At 38.7% G+C, this 21960-nt stretch overlaps 1 protein-coding gene across 1 annotated transcript in view; it reads left to right on the forward strand.

The window, feature by feature from the left end:
• STAT4 (signal transducer and activator of transcription 4) overlaps positions 1 to 21960 on the forward strand; it is a 49309-nt gene that overhangs the window by 21966 nt on the left and 5383 nt on the right. Inside the window, exons 9-23 of the mRNA XM_087707774.1 lie at positions 191 to 349; positions 568 to 660; positions 1734 to 1793; positions 4786 to 4803; positions 4901 to 4994; positions 8721 to 8765; positions 10689 to 10772; positions 13577 to 13675; positions 15546 to 15681; positions 16282 to 16334; positions 18578 to 18672; positions 20119 to 20255; positions 20565 to 20756; positions 20893 to 20959; positions 21233 to 21341. Coding sequence (XP_087563900.1) covers positions 191 to 349; positions 568 to 660; positions 1734 to 1793; positions 4786 to 4803; positions 4901 to 4994; positions 8721 to 8765; positions 10689 to 10772; positions 13577 to 13675; positions 15546 to 15681; positions 16282 to 16334; positions 18578 to 18672; positions 20119 to 20255; positions 20565 to 20756; positions 20893 to 20959; positions 21233 to 21341 — 1441 coding nt within the window. The remainder of the gene's footprint in view (positions 1 to 190; positions 350 to 567; positions 661 to 1733; positions 1794 to 4785; positions 4804 to 4900; positions 4995 to 8720; positions 8766 to 10688; positions 10773 to 13576; positions 13676 to 15545; positions 15682 to 16281; positions 16335 to 18577; positions 18673 to 20118; positions 20256 to 20564; positions 20757 to 20892; positions 20960 to 21232; positions 21342 to 21960) is intronic.

Here is a 21960-nt window from a genome sequence, read left to right on the forward strand (position 1 = left end):
ATAGCAGGAAGGAAAACGGTACTTGTGGTATTCTCGGTGGCAGGTGTCAAAAGAACATTGTTGCCCTTGAACATCATAACATCATGTAGCCTTTCATTACGGGAGGGGAGGCACCGTTAAAGTAAAGAATGTTCTGGTCTAGCCCCAGTCAAAGTTTAATTACTTGTATCTCTTTTTTGTGTTTATTTAGTTTCACACTGTTGGCTGACAGTCTTTTTCAACTAAGAAGGCAGCTGGAGAAGCTGAATGAACTTTTGATAAAACTCACCTACGAAGGAGACCCCATTCCTTTACAAACTCCTCACTTGTCGGAAATAATAAATGCTTTAATTTGCAGTCTTTTCCAAAGGTATATAAGTTAATTTTCATTTTCAACTGAGGCTGTATCTGAAACTATTATTTAATACACTTTCATCTCAGTCATGGAGATATTTTCATTGTGCAAGAAATTTTCTGAAAACTGGGTTTCAGTTGCTCATGTTATCTTGAACGTATGAAGCTGTTAGTTTTGTAATATTTCACCAGGATTGTTTGTGAACTGCAGTCGCTTATTTCCTTTCTCATTAGTTCATTTATAGTGGAGAGACAGCCTTCCATGCCAACTCATCCTCAGAGACCTTTGGTTCTTAAAACGATGATACAGTTTACCGTTAAACTTCGGTGAGTAAAGGTTGTTGTTTGCCATTTATTTGATTGATTTAATGTTTTTGGCATATTTCTTAAAACCTCTCTGTTGCCCTAGACCAACCTTGGCAACTTTCAGCATGGTGGACTTCAGCAAAGCTGGCTGGGAACTTCTGGGAGTTGAAGTCCTCCAGGCTTAAAGTTACCAATGCTGGAGACTCCTGCCCTAGACCAAATTCCTAAACAGGTGCATGAACCTTCCATTAGCTTTTGTGTAACAATTTCCTCTCGGGAGGAAAACGTTTTTAGATAACTTTTAAGCCTCCAAATGAGTTATTCTAATCTATACAAAGACTCGGGAAGTTAAAGTTACAACTTGAGCTTTTCAAGCAAGCCAAATCATTTCCCCCCTTGCTTTAGCTAATTTTATTGTCCCTATTATATTCCATTTCTGTAGTTTTCTACTTGTTGGCATACATTTGTATTTTCATCAGCATTTATCTGATGGCACAAATTGTTAAGATTAGTAATATTTATTGTTATTTCTATTCAAAACCAGAGTGGTATGCGGGAATTTTAAGGTGGCATTATTGGTTCCACCACAAAACCGCGCCCGACTAAACTGCGCCCGACTAAACCGCATCGCTGAGTCATCAACAGGGCGACAACAGCGCGGAGACAGAAGCACGCTGTAAACCCTAAACCTAAACTTAACACCTAAACCTAACCCCCCCTAAACCTAACCCTAAACCTAACCCTTAACCTAACCCTAAACCTAATCCTAACCCTTAACCTAACTCTAAACCTAACCCTAACCCTTAACCTAACCCTAAACCTAACCCTAACCCTTAACCTAACCCTAAACCTAACCCTAACCTTAAGTTGAATCGGCTTGCTTTCAAAGCGCTATTTAAAGCGCCCTTCTTTCTCCCGCTGGCTGTTGTCGCCCTGTTGATGACATCAGCGACGCGGTTTAATCGGGCACGGCTTAGTCGAGTGCGGTTTTGACGGGTCACGGGCATTATTGACTATAATAATTAGTTAGTGCATCCATGGTTATGTCCTACTTTAATTCAGCCATATTAAATTCCACACTTTTAACTTTCTAGGCTACTTATTAAATTGCCAGACCTGAACTACCAGATTAAAGTGAAAGCTACTATTGACAAGTACGTAAGTTTTTTTTAAAAAAATAGATCATTATAATATTTAGTAAAAATTCTCATGATATTTTGAAAATACTTGACAATAAATCCAAATGTCGATCTGCTTCAGATTTTTAAATGATCAGAACAACACTTTTGTTTCAATTTACATTTAACGAAGCATTTTTTTTAAAAAAAAAGATGGTTTAGCTTTGTATGCAAATCCCAATATTACTGTATCTCTCTTTTAAATATTGTTCAGGCTTCTATTGTTGTTTTGTTCCTGAAATATTTTCTTCAGAGCCCATTGTAGTCTTTTCTTGCCAAAATGAAAGATGAATTGCCAATGTAACTTTTTTTTATTTATTTAATCAAATTTGTTGTTAAAATGTTTTTATTTTATTTTTTTCCATTTTTCATTTTCATACAGTCACATATATACTGTGCATAACCGGGGCCATACAACATTAAACAATAATCACAGCAGTTCCTCTTGTCAGCAATACCCCCAGAAATATAAATAAAATAAAACTCAAACTCAAATAGAAACCCAATATACCTCTTCCGCTATCCATACACCTCTTTCTTCCGCCCCCCTCCAACTTACTATCTTCCCTCCATCATTCCCCTCTACCCTACTTCCCCTCCCCCTCTACCACTCCTCTCTCCCAGTCCACTCCCTCCCTTCCTTCTCACCCTCCCTCATTTGATCCCTATTTAATCAAATTTGGACACCACCATCGTCTCCTTATCACGCATCTATAAATATTTAGACACTTCCTGTTAAGGCACAAAAATGGATTTGTAGAGACTTAAGAAAATAAGACAAAGGAGTGATAGAAATGTAATAGGATGGCATTGTTTGCTTATTTGTTTATCATTACAACCCAACATTCATCGGGGGTTAACACAGTTTAGAAAAAGAAGCTTAAAACATTCATGGTAAGAAGAAAATCAGCATAAAATCAAAACACGCTAAAGAGCATGATTAATAAAAGAACAAGTCAACACATAAGTGTAGTTGGCAACTGAATCATCAGACTCAGGCTCATGAAAGTCTTTCCACTGCTTTGAGCCATTGTTGTTGCTCCACCACAAAACTAGACATTTTTGATTGAAGTTCCCTTTATGTTGTTTGCGGTGTGAACCTGCAATTCAGAGACGTCAGCATCCTAAAGCACAAAGTTGAAAAGCCAAAGAATGCCCTTGAAGTTCAACCTCATAACTTGTTAGATTTTATAGAAGAAGCTGATGACAGGTTTTAGTCAGACTTATGATAACCATGATAATTATAGTAGCAGAGGTGGGTTCCGGCAGTCACTACTGCCAGTTTGCTCATGGGGGCGTACCCCCTCCGCATGCGTGCGCGTGCACAGTGCAATAAATAAAATTGTTCTGTGCATGCGCAGAAGCAAAAAACAAGATGGCGCCTATGGCACCGCCCAGAGAACTGATTTGGAGCCATAGCAGTCCTTGGTCACTGCCGGTTCCAGCAACCCAGGCCGCCAAATCACAACCAGTTTGGACCGGTTTGGGTGAACCGGTAGGAACCCACCACTGTATATTATGGTATAATAAAATGCTGGTGTTTCTAGAAGACTTAAAGATGCAATGTTTGAATAAACTTCCACAGATTATTCGTGATATTTCATCTCAGGCAACTATCAACAGTGGTAATGGCCATGGAAACTGCTAGGCAAATTCCTAAGCGTTCTATTATAAATGTGGCCTTTTCAGACTGATTTTGCCTTCAGTGCTTTTGAGTGTCTGAGTTGAAAAGGAAAGATTGTGGGAAATATTATTATATGATTCAGAGCTCTGTACTGACAAAATGCTGATGAGCCACTGACATCTTGAACTTCGACAGCAGATGCTCTTTATGAGGGGACACAGTTTGGTTTTGGTTTTTTGATTTTATTGAACATTTATAGGCCGCCCTTTTCCCTGAGGGGACTCAGGGCGGCTTACAACAATGGGGGGAAGGGGGTGCAGGACAAAACATAAAAGATAAACGTGAGTAAAAAAAATTAACCATAAAACACAACATTCACTCAGCATTCGGGCGGGGTGAGAATAAATCCTATCCCCAGGCCTGACGGGATAGCCAGATCTTGAGGGCTGTGCGGAAGGCCTGGACTGTGGTGAGGGTACGGATCTCCACGGGGAGGTTGTTCCATAGCGTCGGAGCTGCAACTGAGAAGGCTCTCCTCCGCGTAGTCGCCAGTCGGCACTGACTGGCGGATGGAATTCGGAGGAGGCCTACCCTGTGCGATCTGATGGGACGCAGGGAGGTAATTGGCAGAAGGCGGTCTCTCAGATAGCCAGATCCACTACCATGGAGCGCTTTATAGGTGGTAAGTAGAACCTTGAAGTGCACCCGACGATCAACAGTTCCAAGGCTCTAGAGGAATGTCCAACGTTGGCAACTTTAAGACTTGTGGACCAAGTCCCAGAATTCCCCAGCCATCAAGGGTTGAAGTCCACAGGTCTAAACGTTGCCAAGATTGGATACCCCTGGCATAGAGTTACATTCTCCCAGAAGGAACTGGGAACTGGGGAAGGCTTCTAGACTGAGATTTCTCACTTTGGTTCCCTACGTTGAGGCATTGACCCACAGAATCTTTTATCCATTTCAGTTTGTGCCCCAGGATTTCCCCTAGATTCCTCTCTTAGTAACTCAGATCTTTTCCGAAGCCATCCCAACCATGCGCTCCATTCAGATGGTTGGCATATCTATTGGCTTTTTAAAAAAGCTTTAAAAGCGTAGCTTCTGTAATGGGATTTGATTATTTTAAAAGGCTTTTAAACGCATGCTTTTTTTCAATTGGTGAAGATTTGTTTTTTTAACCTATTTGCTTTCACTACATTGTATGTTTTTATTGTAAAGCCCGAAGAGATTTCAGTAGTAAACTTGCATATAGCAAGTTTAGGAAACGATTCAGTTGATTAAAGACATTTTGTATGTTCGAAGACTGTCACAAGATTAACTTGCTTTGTTTGTTTCTTTAAAACCCAGGAATGCCTGTACTATAAGGTAAGAGAATATAAATGATGGAGTTTTAAGTATAATTACACTTTGCTTCTTACTATTTTACCTGCGGTTCTCAATCTTACTGGGATATGTTTTCTAGCAACCGCAGATTTGTTCTGTGTGGGACTCATATAAAAGCAATGAACATGGATGAGTCTGCAAACGGGAACCTTTCAGTGGAATTTCGACATTTGGTAAATCACTTTTTTATTTTATTTTGGCACAGGAATTGGAAATCCTTGCTTGCTTCTCAACATTTATGGATATGGCATTCCTGTTAATTGTATACTGAGAGTTTCCATTGATCTTGGTATAACTTAATTAGAAGCAGTGTACTGATTGAATCCCTGCCACTGCCAGCTAGGTTCAAACTGTGACCAATAACTAGATGCATGTTTGCATCTAACTTTTATAGGTTTCTAGCATTAACTGTTGTTGTTAGTTGCAAAGTCGTGTCCAACCCATCGCAATCCCATGGACAACGTTCCTCCCAGCCTTCCTGTCCTCTACCACCACCACCCTGGAGTCCATTTAAGTTCATGCTGACTATTTCAGTGACTCCATCAAGCCACCTCATTCTTTGTTGTCCCATTCTTCTTTTGCCCTCAATCTTTCCCAGCATTAGGCTCTTCTCCAGTGAGTCCTTCCTTCTCATTAGGTTTCCAAAGTATTTGATGAGTTCTTCCTTCTCATTAGGTGGTCAAAGTATTTGAGGGATGAGGAATGGGTGAACTGTGGAATGGGTGTGGATAATTCATAAGATCAGAGCAAATATGGCAATGGACCTGCACTTTTTTTCCTCCGTTATTAGCACAATTGGAAGAAATCACTCAAAAGAAAACGCCTCTTTAGGAAGAGAAAAACAGCAGCATTGGTTCCTTTAATTATAGCAACAGCAATAGCAATAGCAATTATTACCTCCTGCTGCTCATATAGTCTTATTAATGTTATTATTAAAGTATATTAAATAGAAATATGAATTTAATTGTCAAGTGGCCTTACTAATCAGAAAGGAACAAGTATTTCTCTAAAAGGCATTTCTTTAACAAGCGTTCTTGTTATCTCCACGGGGAGACTGTGTTGAAAGTCTGTGTTGAGTCTTCATGTGTTTTGGTATGCATGAGGTTGTAACTTTTCTAGAAATTGTAAATGAGGAAAAGAATGGTTGTTTTTTATTTTTGGAAAAAACACGAAAACTGGAAATATGTAAAATATATTTACAGGGCGGGGCATAACCTTTTCCTAGGGGGTCACAGCAACACTTGTAATAACAACACAAATAATTCATACACCATTCGAAAGCCCATCAAAAACTGAGTTTATTGACACGATTTAATAGTCAGTATGACCACCATTAGCCCTTCGAACAGCATTCAAACGAGGTGGATAAGAACACAACAAATCTTCAAACAGTTCCATTCGATTTTCCAGATTTTCCAGAGGGCGGGGCATAACCTTTTCCTAGGGGGTCACAGCAAGATCGACAGCAGTTTACAACTTCCGCGACACCTCATTTTAAAGCCCATAAAAAACTGAATTGAATGAGCTATTAAATGTTAAATTTGTTTCGGTTGAAACTTTGAGAATGAATTTGGAAACTGTGTTGAAAAATCTGGAAAATCGAACGGAACTGTTTGAAGATTTGTTGTGTTCTTATCCACCTCGTTTGAATGCTGTTCGAAGGGCTAATGGTGGTCATACTGACTATTAAATCGTGTCAATAAACTCAGTTTTTGATGGGCTTTCGAATGGTGTATGAATTATTTGTGTTGTTATTACAAGTGTTGCTGTGACCCCCTAGGAAAAGGTTATGCCCCGCCCTGTACTTATACTTTAATATCCTTTGTAGATATAAATGCATAATAGATATTGCTGCAATGTCTGCCTCTGTTTGAGAGTTCAGAGATATGAGGAAGAAAGGAGCAAATCTAGCTACTTTTAAATTAAAAGTAAACAAGAAAAACAAATTTATGAACAGGGGCCAAATAATTCTTTTTGTGGGGAAACAACCCTGCACCTCAAATATGGAAATGCATCCTTAAATACAAAGACAACGTTGCATTTCCTCCTTTGAGGGGTAAAAATACAGAGAGATTCACTGAGTTGCATAGAACATATCCTCTCTGTATGCAGGAATTATCTTCTGAGACTATAATTAGCTTCTGTGGAAATCGCAATTCATAGCTTTTCTTTATTATTTTAAAAAAGAAATATCTCTGAATTATTTTAACAAAACCAAAACTGTATTTGACAGAAATAGAATTTGTTTCAATTTTATCTACAGAGTAGATTTTTTTTTAAAAAAAAAAAAGATTTTGTTGTCACCAACTGAATGTGCTTTATTTAGACCACATTATGTTGAACTATGAACTCACCTCTCATCTATTCTTTCATAGTAATGTAGTTTGTTGGAATATAGTAATCCTACTCGATAAACACTTCTGTATGACTTTTACTCAAAGAATCAGTTGATATGAACAAATAAAATATTATTTCTCATTATGATGAGAAAGTCCAGGATATGATGAGTTGGTGTTTTTTTTGTTTTTTTGTTTTTTAAGAAAAGTAGGTTAACAAAACTCCTGCTTGGTATTTAATAATGGAATTACTATTCAGCTTTCACAAGCAGTTTCAAGACTTTCTCTTCAGTTTTATTTTAGCTGTATGTGCTATATTCTTTTCTCTCTCTTTTCTCTTGTTTTATTCTATCCAAGTGTCAAATGTCTCTCCCTCTATCCACCCCACACTACCCTTATCTTTCTAGTTATCTTCTTCATAAGGAAGTGGTCAGTTTATTCTTTACTTACGTTGTATAGAACAAGCAATAAACCTTTTCACCGTACTCTCTGTTTTTCTCCAGATTTTGAAAACAACAACAATAAAAGAAACAAAAGAACCCTCCCTTCCTCCTTGGCACTTTTCTATTTATTTCCTATACTCTCAAAATATGAGGCATGTTCCTTTAAACTGCTGTTAACAGATAGACTTGCCCTTTGCAATCCACAGATGCTTAGGTGGGAGATGCAGAAAAGGCTCCCTTTGAAGGAAGCACCGCTTGTCATAAACTTTTATTGCTATGGATTTTTATGAAGTTGTTCCAAATATTGAGAGAAGATAATATCTGTGGAGAATTTATTTTTATGCACTCAAAATGCACAGCTATGAACTGTAAAATTACAGGTAGTCCTCAACTTACAAGAATTCAATTAGAGGCCGTTTGAAAAAGTGATTTATGATCGTTTTTTCACACTTATGACTATTGCAGCATCCCCATGGTCAACGTGATCGAAATTCAAATGCTTGGGAACTGGTTCATATTTATGACAGTTGTAGGGTCCTGGAGTCATGTGATCCCTTTTTGCGACCTTAAAGTAAAGTCAATGGGGAAGCCAGATTCACTTAATAACCCTGTTACTAACTTCACTGCAGTGATTCATTTAACAACGGTGACAAGAAGGATTGTAAAATGTTTGGCTTAGCAACACAAACTTTGGATTCAATTGTGATTGTAAGTTAAGCACTACCTGTAGATACAGAATACTTCAGCCCAGAGATTCCCCCAGTATTGTTAGCTTGCTAGTAATAGATTTTAATGGCTATTAAGAACAAAATATTATACATGGGAAGGAAGTATATGTAAACATTATAAAGCAGCCGAATAAAAGCAAACCAGACAAATTAATAATCATAGCAAAATATAGTATGGGAGTTGTTGGTGTACTTTTCAATTTTTAGAAGTAGCTGAATTAGGTTTACTCAAAAACAATGAAATACATTTCAGAGAAGTCAAACGATAGGCATCAATCGCCCATATCATTTTACTTTAATATTTATTGGTAAATATTGAATCTCATTATTAAACATTTCTGTGAATAAACGTTTTGCCTATTGATGTTGGTCTTATGTTTTAATTCTTTTAGCAGCCAAAAGAAATGAAAGCAAGTGGCGCAAACAAAGGAAATGAGGTAGGAAGAAATAATGGACTGAGCTCTGGCTGTAGCATAATCCTATTAACTTTTGTTAGATCAAAGAAAATAATACTATATACCGTGATGGCGACCTATGGCACGCGGGCCACAGGTGGCAGGCAGAGCCTTTTCTGAGGGCACACATGGCGTTGCTCTGTCAACTCCAGCGCACATGTGCGTGCTGGCCAGATGAATTTCAGCCTTGATTTTCGACCATTTTTCGGGAAGGGACTTCCGGTTTGCACGTTGGGCTGCTTTTTGCCTTCCGGAAGCAAAAAACTTGCAAACCAGAAGTTCGACTTCCGGTTTGCATGTTGGGCCATTTTCCACCCTCCCTAGGCTCCTAGAAAACTTCTGGAGCCTGGGTAGGGTGAAAAGCGGACCTACTGGGCTCACCGGAAGTCAGAAAATGGGCTGTTTCGGGCCTCTGGTGGGGGCGGGGAAAGCAGTTTTCGCCCTACCCAGGCTGCAAGAAAGCCTTGCGCGCATGCGTGGGGCAGCGGCAGGGGGTTTGTCATGCATGCATGCACAGAGGGCACGGCACGGGGGAGCATTAAATTATGGTGGTGGGCACCACAATTTCACCATTACCGCTATATAGCATTTCAGCCTATTATCTAAGGAACAAAATAATGCTGCAATATTTGAAACATAAATGCTAATATTTTCTAAGGCCTATTATCTAAGAAGGAACAACCTAAAATGGTTAAATTGATTCCAGACACATATAATGGCACCATGTTTTACTAATTTTTTACTATTTGTTGCAATGTATTATGTACTTGTTCAAAGACAGGTAGTTTATAGTTTATAGTTTATAGTTTATTGGAATTTGTAGGCCGCCCTTTTCCCTGAGGGGACTCAGGGCGGCTCACATAAACTAGGAAGGGGGGGGATACAGACAACGAAATAGAGACAAATACTAAAATGGTAAGCAACATACATCCATCATTCGGGAGGGGTCACTATCCTTATCCCCAGGCCTGGCGGGCGAGCCAGTTCTTCAGGGCTGTGCGGAAGGCTTGGACGGTGGAGAGGGTGCGGATCTCTACAGGGAGCTCGTTCCAAAGGGCCGGGGCTACTGCTGAGAAGGCCCTCCTCCTTGTAGTTGCCAGCCGACACTGGCTGGCCGATGGAATACGGAGGAGGCAGGTAAATCTGTCTTAATGATGAACACCCTAAATTCAGACAAAAGACTATTTTTGAAGAGAAAAATTGTACAAATGGAATCTAAGAATCTGAATAACCAGTTGTTAAATAACAAAGTCATACTAAAATGTTACTGCTAAAATGTTTATTATCCCCATTTAAGTTTAATGAAAGAAAATAGCTCTGTGGCTCCCTCTTCTGGTCTTTTTTGTCACCTGTAATTTACCAAATGAAAATACAGAATAGTATCTGTAATATGCACATTTGAGTTTGAAATTAATATATAACTCTATGCAATGACCACGGTCCCTTTGTCGAGTAAGGTGGACTATGTTTAAATTTAATAAATATACAAATAAATAAATGTACTGTTGTGCTCAGCTTCAGTTCCACTTCTGTGATTTGAGGATATGAACAAGATTTTTGCCATGACCATTATGCTTTAGCAAAATAATTAAATATTTCTAAATGTTATGAGGCAGGCATAGCAATAGCACTTAGATTTATATACCGCTTTACAATGCTTTACAGCACCTTCTAAGCCGTTTACAAAGTCAGCATATTGATCCCAACAATCTGGGTCCTCATTTTACCCACCTCGGAAGGATGGAAATCAACCTTGAGCCTGGCGAGATTTGAACTGCCAAATTGCAGGCTGCCAGCAGTCAGCAGAAGTAGCCTGCAGTACTGCACTCTAACCACTGTGCCATCATGGTTCTATTTTAACAGTTTTAATCCATGTCATTTAAAAACTATTATTCCTCTTTTCAGATTTCCCAAATGGTAACTGAAGAACTACATTCAATCACTTTTGAAACACAGATCTGCTTATGTGGGCTGACTATAGATTTGGAAGTAAGTGTTTTTGAACCAGGCTGACTGAATGGGGAAATATTTGAATTAGAAATAATGCATACTACTCACTAGCATTGTGCTAATGGATTATATTCAGCTGATCAAATAAGACTGTTTTGAAGACATCTGTGCCTCTCCCAAGTAACCAAAAATGTAATCTGACCTATCAGTTAAATATGTAGAAAGAGAGGCTAATCTAATTGCAAATAATTGCTGTGTTTTTTTTAAAAAAAATTATTTGCTGAAGCCTGATTCTTAATTGTTGGTGAATAGAGCAATGATTAATTTTGTTTTATCAAGGGACAACTCTGTCTGCCTGAGCCATGTCAGCTAAGCAAAAATGGATTCCTAAATAGTTAGTTATACTCTTGGCAGGTAAACAATACCATATTTTCTTTTTTCTAATTGGAGGTGAAACATGCAAACCATTATTTGCAGTAAAACTCTTGGAAAGTTTTGCCTATTATCATTGTCAACAAAGGATCAGATTAGATGAGTCATTGAACAGATTCAATGAAGCTCTTTATAATGTGTATAAGCTATAAGGTGCTATAATACTGCCATAATGGTTAATATTTCATTACAATAAAATCCCTGACTTGTCTGTTACAATGTTATTACAAAATAATGAATTGTGTTGTATTTGCCAACTGTGTGGTGCTCGAACGAGTAAGTACCTGTTTTTGGAGCCAAATATAGGAGGGATTATAAAATAGCATGAAGAGATCTTATATGGTTTTCATTTCTTAGTTTTTTTTGCATCTGTAACTTCTGATACAAAGTGACCTAGATTCTCTGCTAGGAATAGGAACTTGAAAACCAACTACTCGGTTGAAGAGTTCAGTTAGAATTTTGTGCTCTATGCAGACTTGTTCCTTCAGCTAAATTTGCCCTTTACTTCTTCTTTCTCATCCCACATTGAAAACAAAAACTGAAAATTAAATAGCTAACAAAACTAACTGCATTAGTTGTAAATTCCCAGCACAAAAACCCATTTGCATATGGTACTTTAGCAGTTGTCTAATTTATTTCGAATACAAAATTGCTTACGAGGTAAATTAGGTTACCTTTGCATAACCTCTTAAATATAACCCAGCAAGGTTTTTTTTTTCAAAAACAGATCATTAAACCAGACTAATCTTATTGCATTCTTTGACAAAGTCACAAAATTAGTGGACCAGAGGAATGCTGTCGATATAGATTACTTAGACTTCAGTAAGGCATTTGATAAGGTAGACCATAACCTACTACTAGATAAAGTAGAAGAATGTGGGTTAGACAGCATCACCACCAGATGGATTCGTAACTGGCTGACCAACCACACTCAATGTATAGTCCTCAATGGAACTGCATCTACATGGAGGGAAGTATGCAGTGGAGTACCCCAAGGCTCTGTTTTAGGCCCAGTACTCTTCAACATCTTCATCAATGATTTGGATGAGGGAATAAATGAGGAACTCATCAAATTTGCAGATGACACCAAGCTGGCAGAAATAGCCAGAAGATAGGCTTAAGATACAGAAGGATCTTGACAAACTTGAACATTGGGCACTATCTAACAAAATGAAATTCAATGGTGAAAAGAATAAGGTTCTACATTTAGGCAAGAAAAACAAAATGCACAGGTACAGTATAGGTGGTACCTTGCTCAATAGTAGTAACTGTGAGAGGGATCTTGGAGTCCTAGTGGACAACCATTTAAATATGAGCCAGCAGTGTGCAGCAGCTGCCAAAAAAGCCAACATAGTTCTATGCTGCATAAACAGACGGATAGAATCAAGATCACGTGAAGTGTTAATACTACTTTATAATGCCTTTGTAAGGCCACACTCGGAATACTGCATTCAGTTTTGGTCGCCACAATGTAGAAAAGATGTGGAGACTCTAGAAAGAGTGCAGAGAAGAGCAACAAGGATGATTAGGGGACTGGAGACTAAAACATATGAAGAACGGTTGCAGGAACTGGGTATGTCTAGTTTAATGAAAAGAAGGACTAGAGGAGACATGATAGCAGTGTTCCAATATCTCAGGGGTTGCCACAAAGAAGAGGGAGTCAAACCATTCTCCAAAGCACCTGAGGGCAGGACAAGAAGCAATGGGTGGAAACTAATCAAGGAGAGAAGCAATTTAGAACTAAGGAGAAATTTCCTGACAGTTAGAACAATTAATCAGTGGAACAGCTTGCCTCCAGAAGTTGTGAATGCCCCAACATTGGAAGCCTTTAAGAAGATGCTGGATAGCCATTTGTCTGAAATGGTATAGGGTTTCCTGCCTAGGCAGGGGGTTGGACTGGAAGACCTCCAAGGTCCCTTCCAACTCTTCTATTGTATTGTATAGTGACCCGACAAATGCGCGCCCGACAAATGTGCGGCGACAACACCGCGACATCGAAAGCGCGCCCACCAAAGGGCACCGACAAAACCGCGCCCACAAAAGCGTGATTAGGGTTTTTAGGTTAGGTTAATGTTGTTTTTGCGTTGTTTTCGTGTTGTTTCTGATGGCGCGCTTTTGTAGGCGCGCATTTGTCAACACGCTTTAGTGGGCGCACTTTTGACATCACTGTGTTGTCACCGTGGTTTCGTCGGCGCGCATTTGTTGGGCGCGCATTTGTCGGTGAACTGTATTGTATATCCAGTTTTCAATAGTCAATCCTTGCAAAAATTTGAGAGAGCATATTCTCAGCATATTCTCCTTTCTAACTTCTCACAATGCAGTTGTTGTGGAACTGCAATCTATTCCCCAGGCTATTAAATCTTGCTCTGTTCTGTATCTACATTGATTTCTTCATCTATCTTTCTCAATAGACAAGCTGTTTACCAGTGGTGATGATTTCTAATGTCAGCCAATTGCCTAATGCTTGGGCTTCCGTCATCTGGTACAACTTGTCCACAAGTGAACTCCAGGTACATTTTGCATAGCCAATTACCTTTTTCACAAGCTGAGTCAGTGGTGGGTTTCAAAAATTGTTCGAACCTACTCTGTGGGTGTGGCCTCCTTTGTGGGAGTGGCTTGCTGCCCATGTGACCGGATGGGAGTGACTTGCCGCCCATGTGACCGGATGGGAGTGGCTTGTCACCCATGTGACCGGATATGAAGATGCCGATGACACTTGTCAGAACCACCTTAAATTACCTCACACACCGCACTGGCATGCATAAGAATATGATGTAAACTTGTTTTTTAAAAGGCATCTTTGGTTTGCGTTAAAACAACTTCAACACACGCAATGTTCTGATTGCACCACAAATGCAGTAGTCATCCTTACCTTTCACAGAGGCACTGAGTTTTATAAATATGAGCATGATAGTGTAGAATAATCATATCCAAGGACCAGTGGTGGGTTTCAAAAATGCAGCACTGCAGGCTACTTCAGCTGACTGCAGTTCTGCAGTTCGGTGGTTCAAATCTCACCGGCTCAAGGTTGACTCAGCCTTCCATCCTTCCAAGGTGGGTAAAATGAGGACCCAGACTGTGGGGGCGATATGCTGACTCTGTAAACCGCTTAGAGAGGGCTGAAAGCCCTATGAAGCAGTATATAAGTCTAACTGCTATTGCTATTGCTGGGATTCACTTAACAGTTGTGGCAAGAAAGGTCACACCAAACTCACTTAACAAATATCTCTCTTGACAACAGAAAATTTGGGTTCAATTGTGGCCATATGTCAAGGACTACCTGTAGTTCATTGATCAGCAGAAAAGATTAATAGGTATATATGACTTTCAGCTAATTTTTTCCCGAGGAGCCTTCCCTGGGTCAAAACCTCTTTTGCAAATAGAAATAACTATTCCATTTACAAAATCTATGCATGTTTATGCTCCACATTTTTTAAAATAGGTGTGTTTTAATAGATAATTTCCTCCATATTTCTTTATGTTCTTGTTCATTTATGAGCATACCTTTGCCCTAATATAGATATTTTTGAAGGCTATTTTTTTGACCTTTTGAAGAAGTGCAAATGCACTGTCTTTCACTTTTTGTTTTGTTTGTAAAATTAAAAATATGAATTTAAAGGTGTTTTCAAAAGTGCATGTTGTCTTTTAGGACTGCAGTAGCCAGTAAAGCTTACTATTGCATATTTCATAGCTGAAATTAATAAAACAAAATAAAAATTACTACATGCACTACAAGAAGAATTATGGACTTAAAAGCACCATAGACCTGCAGCCAGCCATTTGCATAAAGACAAAGATATAGCAATAGCAATAGCAGTTAGACATATACCGCTTCATAGGGCTTTCAACCCTCTCTAAGCGGTTTACAGAGTCAGCATATTGCCCCCAACAACAATCCGGGTCCTCATTTTACCCACCTCGGAAGGATGGAAGGCTGAGTCAACCCTGAGCCGGTGAGATTTGAACAGTCGAACTGCAGAACTGCAGTCAGCTGAAGTAGCCTGCAGTGCTGCATTTAACCACTGCGCCACCTCAGCTATTTAACATTGTACAGTAAAACTGAATTATAACTGCCTGTTTTGCCTGTAAAAAGACTTGTTTTAAAATTTCTGAACTGTAAAACATCACCATATTATTTGAAACCTACTAATATCCTTATTTTAATTATGCAACTGACGGTTTCCTTCCAGAGTCTCCAAAAATGAACTACATAGGGCTTTTGACTTTATTTAAAAGCCTTGAATTTTCACAATATTTAAATATAATTATTATTCTTTCCCCTATCGTTGGGCCCTCAGAGGCTCCCAGCAGTTTATAGTAATACACAAAAACAAGAAATGGATCTAATCATATTCTGTATTAATTTTTATTTGGCTGCAGAACTTGGCTTTCTTTAATAATCCAATCCCTGTCACTTTGAGTCAACTCTTAGAAGTCCTGAGCTGGCAGTTTTCATCATATGTTGGCCGTGGACTGAATTCAGATCAACTCGGTATGCTGGCAGAAAAGCTAACAGGTGGGAACCAAGACTGTGCTTTGCCTTATCAGACTAAAGAAGTATGTATACAATGTCCCATCCAATGTTTAACATGGACACGACCCATTAGATCTCATCGTTTAGGCCTCCTCCGAGTTCCATCCGCTGGCCAATGCCAACTGGCCACCACGCGGAGGAGAGCCTTCTCGGTGGTAGCCCCGACCCAATGGAACAATCTCCTCGTGGAGATTCGTACCCTCACCACCCTCCAGACCTTCCGCACAGCCCTTAGAATCTGGCTATCCCGTCAGGCCTGGGGCTAAAGATTGTAACCCGCCCGAATGGTATGAATGTTGCGTTTTAATCATGTATTGTCTTATATGTAAAAGTTTGTCTTTTCCCCCACTTGGATTGTGAGCCGCCCTGAGTCCCCCCAGGGAAAAGGGCGGCATACAAATAAACAATCTAAATCTAAATCTAAACAATCTAAATTTCAATTAAGAGTAGTAGAAAAGAGTCTTTGCTTTGAAGTTCCAGTTAAGAAAACAGGTTTCTCTTTTTAAACTATCATGACTTCATTTGAAAACAAGTGAATTTTTTGAAAGACATTACCCACACTTTTTTCTATTTATATTTTAGGGCAACAGATTACTTCTGGTGATTATCAGCTTTCATGGTCAAAGTTCTGTAAGGTACTGGATGTCATTAATACATCTCGTTTTCAAAATGTTACTTTCCTACTTTTTTATTATATAAGCTTGATCTTGCAATATCACAGGACCTTTCTATAAGGGTATTATTTTTGTCTTTAGAACCTTTTTGTATCCTTATGTGAAATTTCTATAAGTAACCTTACTGTTAAAATGCGTTCTCCCTATTGCAAATACAATGGTTAGTGGGTTTACCTTGCTTCGGGAGTGAATGGGTAGCTGTACTATTTGGAAAAGAAACTACTTGTTAAATGCTACAGAGCAATTTTTAAATGTATTGACAATGTTTTTAAAAAGGAACAGTGGAAAAGTTAAGACTGACACTGTTTACATTTTTCCTCTTAAAAAATACTGGAAACGCCTGTAGAAGACACATTCATAAAACACTTGAGCAAAACCAGCAAAACTAGTTTCTGTTTAGGATTTTTTTTAAACTCAAAAGACAATTATGAGATAATAATAGAAATGATTTGGATATTTTGTAATATTTGGAACAACATAATGAAAAACAAGCTTCTCTGATACTGTAAGATGGAGAAAAGGCCTTTGGAAGTTTGAAGTGGACTTTTTTATTTGGAGTTCTGGAATATATGAACCTTGAAGATAATTCTATTAAATGAGTAACATTAATTTCATTTCTCAGAAAGCACAAAAAATAGTTAATCAAGAACTATCAAAATCTTGTGAAATTCAAAAAGGGACACGACAAGGACTGGTAAAAATATGTTTTGCTCAAGTGTGAATTGGTTCTGTCTGTGTGGAATGTAAACTGAAATTCTAAAGAAAGAGCCTAAGATATATTATGCCTTGCAAAAAAAAAATCAAACTATTGCTTAAACCAAATATTGGTTTAAATATTTGGAAAAAAATATTGACTTGTAAAATTCATTGCCCTCATTGACTATATACTAACACTTAAGAGTATTCAGCTAGGTGAGTTTGAGTTCTTACTAGGAAAAGGCATATGTATTTTAAAAGGCATAATGGAGACCTCTTAGAGTGATACCCAAGAGTGAAATACAGCTATTAAAGATTACTGTTATTAAAAAATGCAACTATTAAGGAACACTTGTACAGAGCTAATGTCACTGTTTTAAAAAGAGGGGAAATTCTGATCATTTCATCTGACTCAGGTACAGAAGATGCTAGCTAGAATAGATAAAACTGATCTATAAGCACCTTGAAGACAATACGTTAAGTATCATGGCTCGTTTGAGAGTCTTGCCAGATAAAACTTATTTCATTTTTTTAATAACTCCTTTAATAGATTTAGAATTATAGGTAGTCCTTGTAATTCAACCTTACAACAACAATTGGGTCCAAAATTTCTGTTGCTAAGCAAGATAATTATTAAGTGAATTTTGCTCAATTTTATGACCTTTCTTTCCACAGATGTTAATAGAATCATTGTACTTGTTAAGTTAATAACACGGTTGTTCCCCATTTACTTTGCTTTTCAGAAGGTTGCAAAAGGTGATCACATGATTCCAAGACACTGCAACCATCATAAATACATGCTAGTTGCCAAGCAACCAAATTTTGATCACATGATTATTAGGATGCTGCAATCGTCATATGTGTGAAAAACAGTCATAAGTCACTTTTTTTGCAGTGCAATTGTAACTTTGAATGGTAACTAACTGAATGCTTGTAAGTCAAGGACTCCCTGTATGTAGATATAATATATCTAGGTTTTTTTCATGATAATAAATGAATATATAGCCCTCTTAAAAATCATTGTGAGAGATTACAATTTTTGCTTATTGGCTGCTTGCTTGGCAACTGTTCAAAGTTATAATGGTGCTGAAAAAGGAATCTTACAATAGATCTTCAAAGTTGCAGCTTTTCAGCATCCATACAATCAACGTGATTTCAATGTCAGTGCTTTGCAACTGGTGACCATTTACAATTCATTGCTGACTTCTAACAAGCAAAGTCAATGGGGAAGCTGGCAGGAAGTCCCAAGTGGCAGTCCTGTGATGTCACACTTAATAACCCACAATGATTTGACTAACAAGTTCAGGTTTTCAGTCCCAATTGTGGTTGGTAAGCGAGGACTACCTTTACTCAGCAATAGTTCCTCTTTAGATGGAAAATGGCAGTAGAGTGCTGTGTGCTTTATATTTCAACCTTTTTGTAAATGACTTAAATGATGTGAGCTTATTGATGTTGTACTTAAATATATTGTTTCATTTATACTATACCCAAATTCATTTTGTAAACAGGAACACTTGCCTGGTAAATCATTTACATTTTGGGCGTGGCTTGAAGCAATCTTGGATCTGATTAAAAAACACATTCTTCCTCTTTGGATTGATGGGTAAGCAGCATTTTTGCAAAAGTATAGCCGGGGAGGGGGAGAAGCTTTGCTTGTGCAAAAAAAAAAAAAAAAAAAGATAAATATAATTGATAGTCAGCAAATCCATAGGGAAGAATTAGTTGGCCGAATTCTGGTTCTGTTACCTTGATCCAATTTGCACTTAGCAGAATTCTGTGATCAGAATCCGAAATGTAATATTCTTGATATTTTGCTGCAGAAATAATTCAGTAATAGGTTAACAGTAAAGGTTCCCCTCGCACATGCGTGCTAGTCGTTCCTGACTCTAGGGGGCGGTGCTCATCTCTGTTTCAAAGCCGAAAAGCGAGCACTGTCCAAAGATGTCTCTGTGGTCATGTGGCTGCATGAGTAAACGCCAAAGGCGTACGGAACGCTGTTACCTTCCACCAAAGGTGGTTCCTATTTTTCTACTTGCATTTTTACATGCTTTCAAACTGCTAGGTTGGCAGAAGCTTGGACCAATTAGCATATGACTTGAAAGTATCACTATTATTAATCCTCCAATAGTATTTACTTATTTTTTTAAAGAGGTTTGGGAGACATTAATGATGGTGGGAAATGCAATGGCAGAGGAAGGGAGATCGAGGAAGTGGTTCACAAAAAGAAGCTTTTGTTCTACCTGGAGAAAGAAGCAGATTCTCTTTCAAATTCAAACACACGTTGAAACTTGTGCCCGTATCAATGCAGCTTCCTTGGCAGCAGTATAGAAGTGGTTTCTTGCTGCTTCTTCCAGGATGTTTTGTTGTTGTTAATCTCCCAATGTAGCCTGCAAACTGGGACGTTCTTGATGGTTTCTCATCTGAGTAATAATCAGATGATTATTTTTTCCAGTTTTTTTCCAGATCAGCCAAAAATAGTTAAATGTTGTCACCTGCTCAGCTACCAGACAAAATACCATTCCTGTATTTGTGTCAATGACAATTGAAAAATAAATTCCTTCCTCCACGGCCACTTCCATAATCATCTGTGGTCTTTTGTTAGACTGTAAGACTGATTAATCCTGTAGATCTTTGTCTGCCAACCAGAAATTATCTGGGATTATCATATAACATTTTCCTAGGTGAATTCCACAGTCCTTTTCTACACGTATGCATCAGGGGTGGGTTTCTCGCCCCGTTTCAACCCGTTCGGTTGGAACGGGGCCGGCGGCGTCCTTGTGCACGCATGTGTACTAGCGTCTGCGTGATGCTCCAGCTGCTCCTGGAGGATCGCGCAGGCGCTGTATGCGTCCTGCGCATGCGTAGAAGCGCAGAACTCGTCAAAACTGGGTAAGGACCGCAGGCAGGCGGGCGCGCCCTTCGCCGTTCCCGGAAGTTACTTACTTCTGGGTTCGCCGACCAACCGGTTCGCAGGGACCACCGCGAACCGGTTGAAACCCACCCCTGGTATGCATCCATATAAAGTTGTACTTTCCTATCCTGTTTGCAGGTGTATAATGGGTTTTGTGAACAAAGGAAAGGAGCGAGCTTTGCTGAAAGACAAGAAACCTGGGACGTTTTTGCTGAGGTTTAGTGAAAGTAATTTAGGAGGGATTACGTTTACCTGGGTATCCCAGTCTGAAAATGGTAAGTTCTGTACTGCTAAAATACATAGCGCTTCATTTTATCTTCATCTTTCCTTTCTGATTCCTTAAATCCTTTGTGGATAGATACAAAAGAATTCTGATCCTTTGATCTGACATGCTGAACTTCTGATGCTTGATTCGATTTGGCAGTATTTGTGGATTTGGCATTTTATGTTCAAGTTGTGCTTTGTCCTTTTTGTTTACTCGTTTGCAAAATCTGCAAACCTATCCTCTTATTAATTTGATTACCATATATTATAGTGCTCCTTAGAACTCTATCCTCTTATTAACAACTCTGTTATCTTCGCAGGGGAAGTGAAATTTCACTCTGTTGAACCATATAACAAAGGCCGCTTAACAGCCCTGCCATTTGCAGACATATTACGAGATTACAAAGTTATTTCGACAGATAACATTCCTGAGAACCCATTGCAGTATCTTTATCCCAATATCCCCAAAGACAAAGCTTTTGGAAAGCACTACAGCTCTCAGCCTAATGAAGGTCAGAAATTATTCTGAAGTCTTCCCTTCCCTTAATTGAGCTAAATGTGTGAAGTGACATCCTCCTACATACCCAGAATCTCCTACACATTTTTAGTCATGATCCAGATTTAACTTGCATCATATTTCACATTTAGTATCAAGACCTACAGAAGGAGGAACCAAAGGTTATGTCCCCTCTGTCTTCATTCCAGTCTCCAAAATGTGAGTAATCATTCTTATTTGTTTCAGTTGTTATTTTCTAAAGCAATTAATATAGGAAACTTAGCAAACTTTGCTGCAGGATGTTGTTCTTTAACTGAGATGTTAAAACATACTGAAAAAAACCAAACTTTAAAAAAAAATTAATTTGATTGAGAGAAATGGGGCGATGGGATGAAAGGAAAGACATTGCAAACATATGAGAACAATAAAAGTAAGGTGTTACAAAGTATATCATGTTTCACTCACTAAACATAATTGTCTTTTTTTTTGAAGTCTGAATAATTCCACAGATCCACCTTCTCCATCAGATCTTCTTCCCATGTCACCAAGTGTTTATGCTGTTTTGAGAGAACACTTGAGCCCTTCTGTAATGGAAACTGCTGTAAGTTGCACAGGTTTTGTTTCTTTTTATTTTATTTTTAGAATAGAATAGAATAGAATAGCATTCTTTATTGGCCAAGTATGATTGGACACACAAGGAATTTGTCTGGTGCATCTTGAGAGACCGCCTCCTGCCAATTACCTCCTTACGACCTATTAAATCACACAGATTAGGCCTCCTCCGAGTTCCATCCGCCAGTCAGTGTCGACTGGCAACTACGCGGAGGAGAGCCTTTTCAGTAGTAGCTCCGACCCTTTGGAACGATCTCCCCGTGGAGATTCGTACCCTCACCACCCTCCAGACCTTCCGCACAGCCCTCAAGATCTGGCTATCCCGTCAGGTCTGGGGTTAAAGATTATAATCCGTCCCCTCCCGAATGATGAATGAATGTTGCTTCTATTTTTAATTACGTATTGTTATTATATGTCATTGTGTGTACTCCCTTCCCTATACGTTGTAAGCCGCCCTGAGTCCCCTCAGGGAAAAGGGCGGCCTATAAATAAATTTAGCTACAATCTATCTACAATCTACAATCTGCATCTACTCTCAGTGTACATAAATTAGTGATAGTCATAGGATATTAAATGAGCAATCAAATCATACCAGGAAACCTTATAAA

The sequence above is a fragment of the Thamnophis sirtalis genome, unplaced genomic scaffold (assembly GCF_051295495.1).
Source record: "Thamnophis sirtalis isolate CommonGarterSnake01/CBP01778 unplaced genomic scaffold, rThaSir2_p1.2 scaffold_1, whole genome shotgun sequence".
Lineage (NCBI taxonomy): Eukaryota > Metazoa > Chordata > Lepidosauria > Squamata > Natricidae > Thamnophis > Thamnophis sirtalis.